Consider the following 11157-nt stretch of genomic DNA (forward strand, 5'->3'; position numbering starts at 1 on the left):
ACAGATCCAAAGCTCATGTATACATAAGTGAGTCCATTGGACAGTACATGTGTTATGATGTTCTGCATCCCAGGGCCACCATATCAGAAACCTTGCACAAGGGGTGGTTGCCATCGCTTGAGTGCACTGGAGAAGAGCTGATGTAAAAAGGTCACTGGAGGGGAACCAAGGACATGTGCAAGCTAGTAGCCCACAGCTAATGTGCAGCTTCATGGTCACAGAGACTTACACCTGGTCCCAGAAGAAGGTTCACCTCCAATACTCTTCCCATCAGTCGTGGTAGCAATCTGACTGCAGTTCACATTTAGCAATGCAGGGCAAGGTTACAGCTGTGTTTGAGGAGTGTCTCTCCCCATCTCATCACACACCTCACCCCACCTAAGCCTTTTTCTCAGACTTTGCTCACTGAATCATTGGCATTACAGTAATGTGAACATCTTCAGGGAATTTTCCCTTCACCTAGCTGAGATCTGTGCTTTGACTGAGATCTGTGCTTTTTTTTTCATTCTGGATGGTTGAGTGAAAGCGTTACACAAAGTAAGGAACAACAATAGTAATGAAAAGTATTGTAATATTTTTTAAAGCCCAATAACTCCATACTTGCTCCTGCTGAGATACACCTTACTATGAAGCTTATTCCACTGGTGGGACTGTTCATTTGAGAGAGGCAAAGCAGCAGGGACATTATAATTAATAATGCTTAGCAGGAAACAAGTTATTGTGCTTGGGGTGAGAAGGGGGAAAACTGTTCTCTATTATTTTTTGAAGAGTTAATTGGTAGTAGGAAAGATTTGCTGTGTTGAGCCAGCAGGTGCTGCTTTATGACTGCATTAATGTTAATGATATCCTCTGGACACATACAAAGACAGTTTAACCTATTTCTTTCTCATTGCATTTCTCTGGGTGGGTGCGTTCCAGTTATTTTTCGAGTGCCACTGCAGAGCACTTGGATAGACAGTGACCCCAAACTTGTACAGATGTTTGCCGGTGGTTTTATAAGACCAGGTAACTTTTGTAACATCCATTCACCCCAGGACAGAATTTGCAGATTAAAAGTTGAGGGAGATGGGTAAAAAGGTCTGTTTCTCTGGCATAAAGTCATTCCTAGGGGTTGCATAACATTTCTACAATTGCCTGTTTAACTGTTCCTAGGTGTGCTTAACAATAGTACCTGGGATCTAACTGTTTATTCTCTTCTTTTATCACTGAAACCTCTCTTCTTCTGGCATACCATAAAAGAAGTACTCTGGCAGCAATTTAAGCCCTGAGATGAACAGGTGTTAAAACTGTGTTCCTCTAAGCAAAGCATGCCGTGGCCCATTAAAGAATGATACATGCTAGAAAAGGTAAACCAGTGGCTCCACAGGGCTTGAAATTGTCTTATTTCAACACTGCTCCACATTTGAAGATTTCTTATGAGCCTATATTCCCTTTTTCTTCTGTACTTTATGCATATCTACTTTAGCAAACCTAGCAAAAGGCTTCAGAGACCCTCCAAGATATTTATATTTTTCATAAGACTCTTGTTTTGCACAAGCCCATCAGCTCCAATCAGAATCTGGGTGCAATTGCAGCAGGCAAAAATGCTGTGGAAGGACAGTCCTTGGAGCTGGGTGTGGAGCTCTTTGCAAAACTCAGGTGACAAAGCTACCGTTACAGAAACCCACCAGGTAGAGAGAGTTTCTGAAAGCCAAACCTGATTTTTAATAAGATTACCAGGTGGATCCTGTGACCCGTTAGAAGTCTGCCCCTGCAGATGTAGTGATAACAAAATGGGAGAACAGATCTTGCACGCCTGTAAAGACCAAGAGAGTTGTAAGCAGCAGTGTTTGCCCATTACAGCACGCATACAGCTCCAAGTTAGATATTTCCTAATTTCTTCAAGAGTGAAACATGGGTATTTGATGCATGTAATTTTACGGAGACAGGCCAGAAGTAAGAGGCAGCAAGGGGTGGTACATGGAGTTCGGAGCACAGGTTGGTTAATGAGGAAGGGAGGGAAGAGGCTGTATAAAATAATAGGAGGGAGAGCGGGACCCTACATATTTGTCTTTTTTGGAAAAGGCATTTCTAGGACGCAATGCAGTTTTGTGAACTATAGGAATAGGAGAAAGAAACTAAGAGCAGTAGTGACTGGGGAAGACGAAGAAGAGGTACAGAGTAGCTGATGGAGCTAGGCTATGGTGAAGAGCTACTAGGAAACCCTGTCCATTCCACAGACCCAAACCTAGTGTTTTGAGGTCTCCAGGTTTCTTGGTAGTCAGCACATACCTGTGAAACCCATTGACAGTACAGCTATCTCTTTGTGGCACGTGTCTCCCTATAGTATGGCTTTGTGTATAAAATAATAACTTTTTATTGCTGAAATACATCTTGTTTAACTCAAATGGTGGAGAGGTTACCAATCCTGCAGATGACATATGTAGAGATCAATGCGGTTGTATACAACCAAATGTTCTTTAAAAATGTCAGAAAATGCACATGCACAAACACATGTCAATTAAACATTAAGGCTGTAACATCAAACAGTCAAGAGACAGGTAATACCTGAGCTTGCCAGTATGTCTAAATGAGAGGTGTGTTTTATTCCCTAGTAGGTTTCCACCTTTCTCTGCCATTTAATCATCTGGGTTAGCATCTGAATGGGGTTTTTTATGTTGCTTTCATGATTGTTCATGTAGTATTGTTTATAGTATACTACCTAATAAATCCTAATGGAATACAAATTTTCTAAGATCTTAACTTCCTCTTCTTTACACCTTTTAAAATAAAATGAAATGGTTAGATTTCAGTTAAACAGATCCTTATTAAACCAGGAGCTAGTCTGATAATGACTTAAATTGGTGCTACGTGGCCGTCACATGTTATTTGATAAGCATTCCATTACAATTAAGAGGCTAATAGACAATTAATACACAGGATTACACACTTATCTAATTAGATGATTTAAATTTTTTTTTGTTAGATTAAAATGTACAGGACACCATAAATCACTATTAGAGATCGTTTAATAAGCCGGAACCTTCAGTTTTCTCCCTGTCAATCAGGAATGGAGCCGTTGACTTTTCCTCTCACCCAGCGAGACTTGTCACGTGGAAGAAGCACGGCGTTCGAAATAAGGTGAAACACTCTCGACTCCCAAACCTCACACCCATTCACAGGACATCGCAGCTCAGGTCTGTGCTCTCATGGTCTGCTCCACTCGTCGAGACTCTCGACTCCTGCCCTTGCACATGAGATGGGATGTTCCTTAGTGTTTCCCTCTTCCTCTCACCTTTTGCAGTCTATTGCTTGATGCCTGTGGGGAGGGAGATTTCGCACATGGCTTTTTGTAACCCCTGTGAAAAGAGTGCTTATTTTTAACCACGAGTCTGTCAATTCTGCCAAGTTGACCCCCTTTAGGTGACCCAGGCCACGCAGCAGTCATTGCTTGGCAGCACCTTCCCTTGCAGGGTGTACATGCGAGCCAAGCTGATCTGGAGCGCTCTGCTTTAATGACCTAATCAAGGAGGCTAACCACTGCAGACGACTCTGCATCCGTGCAGGGAGAGACAGCTACATCTTTGGGAGGTGGCATATCATGTCCATCAATGCTGGGGGCCACAGCGGATTCACCTCCAAACTGTCAACACATATTTTGAGATGTCTACGTATAGTGCCTACAGGACAGTGGAGTGTTTAAGCTCTCCTGCAGTCAGCAGAGACCAAAGCAGTGCAGTAATGAGGGCTGGAGCATCACTTGACTGATGAGCCACCAAGGGCTCAAGTCTGGTGCCTATTGCTGTTTGGTGTTTGTGGGTATCAGAGATCAGGGCCAGCAGGTTTGGCACAGCCTGGGGGCAGGCCTGCCTCTTGGAGTGGCCCCTGGAGGCCACACGGGATGCCCCACAGTCACACGTGGCACGTCGAGGTGACCACATCCATCTGATTTGTCCTGGTGGAGAGGAAGACCAAAGAGCTCCTTTGGGTGCGATGTCAGCTCTGCCCCTCCATCGCCCTTGACAAGTGTGCCTCTGCCCTCACAACAAAAGAAGTGCACCAATGATTATTGTTGCTAGTATTTACTCAACAATAAACAACTAATGGGCTGTTTCAGCAACACAGAGTGCTCTGTCACGTTTGTTCAGACAGAAGCTGGGGAGTGATACGGTAAGCGGGCTGTGAGTATTTCGTGTGCAAGTCTCACAAGCAGTATATCACAGTGACACAACACAAAGGAATAATGTTGACAGGCAATGGCTTAGAGTTGACCAAGAGACTGTACATGGTTGTGATGTGTTTTTTTAAAATATTCATAGCTGAAGTAGAATGAAAGCAATGTGGGAATGAAATCTCAGGTGGAACAACACAAAGCCTGACATCTCTGTAAGATGTCACTTACTAGCAAAAGTCAAATGTTTTCCTTCAGTTTGTAAACAATGTGTGTATTACAGTCATGGGAATAAATAAGAGTGGTGTGTAGGGCTTCTTTACCGTAGTGCTCTTCATGTTCAAAGCACTTTACAGGTAAGAATTAATTTCTCTTGACAGCTTGCGTCAGAAAGTTAGTATCCCAAACTCACTGAGAACCCTAGGAAATAGGGGTATGTGAACAAATGACTTGTCCAATGTCTAAAATGAAATTAGGACCAAAGGCAAGGTATAAAAATAGATATTTCCACCTCTCGTTTCAGCTCTCAGCTGACCTAACCATCCTGGCTCGTGTTGACATGAGTATGCGGAGTTTGGTGTTTTAAACAGCATTGCACGCGTGAGGGTTACACTGAGGCACACTGGTAGCAGTGCTGTGATGCTGTCGCTGGAAGGACAATTAGTCTGAATAGGCGGTGACATAGGTGTGTCCTTCAAGCCATTTATCTGTCTGAAAAAAACCTGCTCTGGAGGTTTTCATTACTGATTTCCACACTGCTGACCAAGCACACTCATCTCTTCCTGGGCAGAATACAACGCTGAGATATCACCACCTCTTCCTCCAGACACTTCACTGCCTCACAAACTGAGAAAGCAGAATTTTTACTCCCTATCCAGTTATTCAGGTCAGGATGTGATTCAAGATTGCTCAAATATGCAAGAATCTTTTTAGTGACTGCGATTTGCATCCAGGCTTAATTCCCTGGAGAACAGTGGGTGAGTGTGCGGTGAGACCAGCCTGCACTGACATGAACAGAGGCTGGCGTTTCAGCAGCACAAACGTGTCTGGGGTGTTAGAAAGTGGCAGTGGATGCCTTTGGTCTTATCAAAGATTTGGGAATATAACACACTTATAAATAGAGAAAAAGAGAGAAGATGCTCCAAATTCAACGCAGCATTATGCTTTTACTAAAAATCCCCAGATTATTGTGATTGCAGGCCCCTTTAACAGGTCTTCTAAACCCAAAAGCAAAGGAAGAAAAGGGCTGAATTTTACTGTAGGTACATGCCACCATTCCCAGTGGGAAGGAGGCTGGGATGGGATCTCCAGTGTCCTTCCTGCAAGATCTTCATGGCAGTAGTTCAGACCTCACTCTCCAGTTCCCCTATCAGCCCATCACTGGATGGTGACCTTTTACAGCCCAACGTGGAGCTGAGTTTCCAAACTGGAGAATATTATATGAATGTGTGTAGGATCATCCACTCTCTCCCACTGGATCCTTTCTGGAACAAGATGATCTCCAAGGAGGACAGCAAGATCAGCTGAACAGCCTGGTGTAAGGTGTGCAGGTAGGATGTGGGATGTGGCTTTAGTTCCAATTAATATTTAATTCTTTGTATAGTGAAACAGCTTCACCTGGAGAAATTGAGAGTCTGAAGCTGTGGACAAAGCACTCAGCTGGGAAGTTAGTTCCAACCCTTCTAGCAGAGCAGGAGTTACTTGTCTCTTGGCAGGGAGGGGAACACACTCAGCATTATTTCTGCCTTTGTAATCATGTGAATGACATCTCAGTCCTTTTGAGAGTTCAACTCAGAAATCAGTGTAGCTGCTATAAAAAAGTCTGCAGCGAGCTGTTGCAGCATTTCCAATTCTAATGTGCGTCTCCTTGTGTGCGTACACACACCTGATATTCACTAAATTTGATCCAAATATATTAGTATTTGAAGTAATAATTTTCAGCAAATAAATGACTTTCCAAAAGAACTTTATCCAGCTTTAAGAAAAATATTGCACAAGAAAAGGCGAAGGTACACTGCTAACTTAGTTCTCAACAGCTCCTGATTAAGCATGCCTTGTCTGCTCATCAGTCCTATGCTGCACTTGTCTCTATTAACTCAGTTTCCAGTCAGCTCTTAGACCTTAAAATGTTCATCAAAGGTCTGTTTCAGTGGTCCACAGCCTCAGTTCTTCAGATCGGCCATTTCAGTCACCTCTCCTGAAAACTAGCTGCACCTGGGTAGCACCCTTAAATTCCCATCTGATGGAAGGCCAAGCACAAGCACCCCATGATAAAATCTTTTTCTTTCTCTTTTGAGGACATTTTCCTGCTTTCCTTTGCAAGATCCTGGAGCTTGAATAGAGGAGAATGCTCCCTGGGGAGTTGCCATAGTAACCTGTGATGTTTTTTGTTGTCTAAGATTAAATATAAGCAAGGGAGAAATTACAGAAAATAATTTTATACCTGAGTTTATAACCTTTGTATAACACCAAGGCTGAACTGTACCTCCAACTTCCTAAAGCAATAATAGTCACCTTGAGGCTGATGTCAAGTCGGTAATTTTCACTGGAAAAGAAATTAACTGCTGCATTTATTATTCAAAAACCCTGATTAGAAAAAAAAACTTCCACATCTGAAAGATGTAGAAAATAAGAAAGAGAATGAGATCATTAGAAATGTAAAGACATGGAAGTGGGAATAGCTGCTACAAATAACATCTAAACTTGCAATGCATGAATGCCCTGCATATTATAGTTTCTTCTTAATAGGGTTCAGTGATAGTCTGCTCTTAAGCTTATAGTCAAAGAAAAACTCCAAACCAATGTTGTCCTTGGAAAATGACTTCAGGTCTCATAGCACATACAAGGAAGTGATTTTTGAATGTTATCAATATCAGTTCAGCAACAAACATATTTTGAAGATTTGGAATGAAAACAAAATCTGTTTTAAGAGAGTGTGATGCAGAAAGAATCCACCCAAACTGCTCTTAGTTGTGAGCATCAAAGGCAGACTGGGAAGTCTGGGATCAGGAAAGGGCATGAGAGCCACTTTACCAGAAAGGTCATTTCCATGAGAAATAACCCAAAAGTGAAATGCTGGGAAAAATCAAAGATAATCCTTGGAGGCCAGTGGGGAAGGAGCGCAGAAGTGGGTTGTGCGAGGTGATTCTGTGATTCTGTGAGGAGGGTGTGCAGGAGCTCCCAGCCTCCGTGGTGGGGGGGCTGGCTCTGGGGCGAGGTCCCCCCCCAGCTCTCGCATCACAGTCGGTCCCTTCTGTCCCTCGCTGCACATGCTGTCAAGTTTAATTGTCCCCAAGATAATGTCCTTCCATGCCGTATATATTATACGTTTCTGTTTATCCTGAAAACATGCTATCTAAACACTTTAAATATAAGTGACTTTAACAACTCTAGCTGCCCGCCCAGGATACCCTGTGGCAGGTGGGTCTGGGTTTATCATGCTGGATGTTTTCTGCTTCTTGTCTGGATATCTAAGGGTCAGTCCCCCCTGTGGCAGATTTACCTCCTCATCCTGGGGTTGATGATGGAAACACCGGGACTGGGGCATCCCAAGGGAACGGGACGGGTCGGAAAGGCTGTGAGGGAGAGGGTGCAAGGGAGGGAGCGATATACGGCTCTGAATGTGGTATAAGTGAACAAAAAACTCCAAAACTGGGAGTTTTGGGGGAAATCCCTTTTAGCAGAGGAACGATATTATGAAAATATGAGTCTGAAGCGAGATAAACCAGATGGTGATGCAGAACCCTGTAAGTCAGGAGATCCTATTGCAATAAAATCAAGTGTTACCACAAACAGACCTATATTGCAATTACCCTCTTCTGCACTAAGGGATTTTGGAATTTAGATGTAACCAATAATTCTCTGAGCTTTTGGAAAGACTTGGGAAGGGGGTGAAGGAAGCATCTATGGATGTTGGCTCTCAGAAGTAACGTGGAGGAGCCCGGAGATGCAGTGCTGCATGGTGGAGATAGCAGAGAAAGGGGGGAGACACAGGTTTTGGAAAGGAGAGGGTGAAAAGAGGACAGGGGAGGTACAATGTAACAGCAGAGCTGGAGGGTATGAGGAGCTTGTATGTGGTTATCACCCCATGCCTAATGCTCAGGGCAGAGACACAAGGGCAAAATTAATAAAGGTAAACCTCTCCTCACTGACAGAAAGGCAGAACTGGGTTTCGCAAGGGACAGGAGGGCAGCTGGGGGACCTCATGGGGGGGATAGGGGTAGACCTGGGTGAAATTTGACAGCTAATATTTTTTTTTTTTTAAACTAGAAAAAGGCACGTCTGTGCTGCTTGCCACACTCTGCAGAAACCCTAAGAATTTCAACAATTTGGTTATAAAAAATAGTTCAACCTCAATTCAAATTACTTCATCTTGGAAATCACACAAATTTAATATTGGTAAAAACTGCAGAAAATAAGATTTTCTTTAGCACAAACCATGTTTTTTGATACTTTTTTCATGCAAAAAGACTGAAATCCTTCATTTGCCCAGGTTTACTTACGACTAGAAGATGATTTAAGCCACAATATTTCAAGTAGAGAGAAGGAGGGACGAGTGTTGAGCAGATAAGTTTGAGGTTTCTGTGACTGAAATGAGAAGCATTTGAGATATGGCCCCGCAGTATGGATTTTAAAGAGTTCGGTTTTCTGGTGATGTGAAAAAGAGGCAGATGGATTGTAGGAAAGAGATGAGCAATCACTGTTGCAAGGCTAGAAAGCAAGAAAAATAATGGAGCTATCAAACGATATAAAGAAAAGAGTGACTGGGGAGAAATGAGAAGGAAAGATGGAGAATTACCTATGGGCTATGACAGTTTTTGGACCATGGTGATGGGAACTTGTCAGAAAAACATGCAAAGGGCAACAGAGTTCTCCTGGTTCTGATGTCCCAGGGCTGTGGTTTGGAGTTTTAATTATTTGTGGGTATTGTATCATTTGGTGCTCTCCCTATTCACAGTTCTGTGGATTTTAAGATCAAAAAGCATAACTGCCACAGCACTTTTGTGGCATCCTGTTAACAAAGACTACTGAGCATCAACAAGAAAAAGCTGCCCTTGAGGCCTGTTTTTCACTGTCATCCTTTAAAAATGTTTTCTTTTGAGAAGTTGGTTTCAGCCCCGTAACAATTTTTAATTCATTTGCCTGTCACTCAGTTGGGATGGGCTATTCTGAGGTGCAAGGTACTCTTACATCTTACCTCCTTACATGTCTGTAAAAATGAGGTAGAGAAATAAAAGGAGAGTCAGGGTTTTTATACCAAAGCTTGTGGTGCTGCCATAGAGCTACTTTATCTACCGATGCCAATTTTCTCAGCTTCTGTAAACTATGTTTCTGGTGTATTCCTTACCTTCCAGAGTCAAAGAGGCAACACAGTCGACTGTGGGTACTGACTTATTTTCTTGTTCCTATCATCCAATGGACATAAATTCTGACCTTGAATTATGACAGTAATTCTGTGCGTTTGTGTTCCGTGTTCTTTCAGTCCTGCTCAAGATTCTCCAGCCCCCTATGTCACCTACTCCTTGCCAGTGGACAGTGGTCTCTTGCAGAAGTCCTGGAATAAGTCTTTTCCCACAGTCCTCCTCAATTTGCTAAAGAAAGACCATGTCTACTTTTGATCTGATGAACGAGAACATACAGTGTACAGAGCCTGAGACTGACTATATTGCCCCACGGATGAAACTGAGGGATGAGCTGTTTGTCTTTATTGATGGTAAATGGGTGAATGAGCTCTACTGCCAGCCACTCTTTGCTTCTCACCAGAAACTCTTTAGCACGGCACAGAATGAGTGGAACGTCTGGGAGGAGAACAGAGTGCTATGGGAGGAAGACCAAGTCCTCAAGACTGAAAACAGGATGCTCTAGGAAGAAAACAAGGCTCTACAATGTCTCCAGTCACAAAACAAACCTGTCCAGGTTATTTACACTGATGCCATTCAGCAAAGCCTCCAGAAGAAAAATAAGCTGTTCCCATTCCGCCAAGAGAGGAACATAGGCTTTCAGATCAGCCCATGCAACAAAGCTCTCCAGGTGATCCAGGAAAAGAATAGAGTCTTGGAGGATTTCCAGCACAAGAATAAAACAGTCCCCATCATTTGCAAAGACCAAAAAGCTGTCACAGTCCACAAGGAGAGGACAGATGCCAGCTCAGACCTTCAGGAGGACACTGCTGCCATCACAGCTGTGGAAGAAGGTAATCCTGGCCCAGCCCCTCAGCAGGAACATGAAGCTAAAAAGAAGAGCACCACTCCAACCCAGAATAAGATCAAGTCTGTCCCAGTCACACAGGGTGAGTATGAAATCCAAGGCTCTCTAAGACTTGTATGAGCTCCTCCACATCTTCCTGAAAGTGAACCATCTCCTTTGGGAGAAACAGGGCTGTCACGTTCTTGATGATGTGAACAGATCCTTCCAAGAATATTACAAGAAATTGAAACTGCGGCTGAATGCTGTGAAAAACAGTGTGTCTGACATTATGGCTCTACTGGAAATGTTGGAAAAGGAGCTCATTGCCATCACTTGCCCAGTGTATGAAGAAGCAGGACAGAAGCTGGCAACTGAGCGTCAGCTTGGAGATATGTGAAGGTTGGTGCTAAGACCTGATAGGTCAATTTCCTGGAAAGCTTCTCTCCTTGTTTCAGGGAACCCAATAAAATCCCAGTAGAGGCTGAAGACATCTGGGGAACATTGTGTATTCTGAAACTTTCTCACGTTACCTAGATGTATTTCACCTTCTGATTATACAGTGTGGGTGACTGTAATGAATTTGCCTGGTGTCAGGAAAACATGTTTTTCAGCATTTTTTCTCAAAGTTTCTGCTAATAAGGCCTAGATTTTAAAAAGATAATTCATGTTTTTCACACTTAATTTGAGGTACCTTATGTTGGCCACAATTTTCAGAGGGCTGGGCACTTCCTGAAAATGAGGATCTCAACTGTGAGCTGAATTCGGATCCCCGATGGTCCCTTTCTTTCTTACGGCTGGCCAAGTTCAATGGCTGAACTGTG

The 11157-nt window shown here is 43.2% G+C and overlaps 1 protein-coding gene across 1 annotated transcript; it reads left to right on the forward strand.

The window, feature by feature from the left end:
* The first annotated feature begins 9754 nt into the window (after positions 1–9754).
* Positions 9755–10733, forward strand: CBY2 (chibby family member 2). Its single transcript, XM_068395565.1, is given in 2 exon segments — positions 9755–10452; positions 10454–10733. Coding segments are annotated over 2 exon segments (978 nt in total).
* Positions 10734–11157: the final 424 nt, after the last annotated feature.

Source organism: Nyctibius grandis, chromosome 2 (genome assembly GCF_013368605.1).
Source record: "Nyctibius grandis isolate bNycGra1 chromosome 2, bNycGra1.pri, whole genome shotgun sequence".
Classification (NCBI taxonomy): Eukaryota; Metazoa; Chordata; class Aves; order Nyctibiiformes; family Nyctibiidae; genus Nyctibius; species Nyctibius grandis.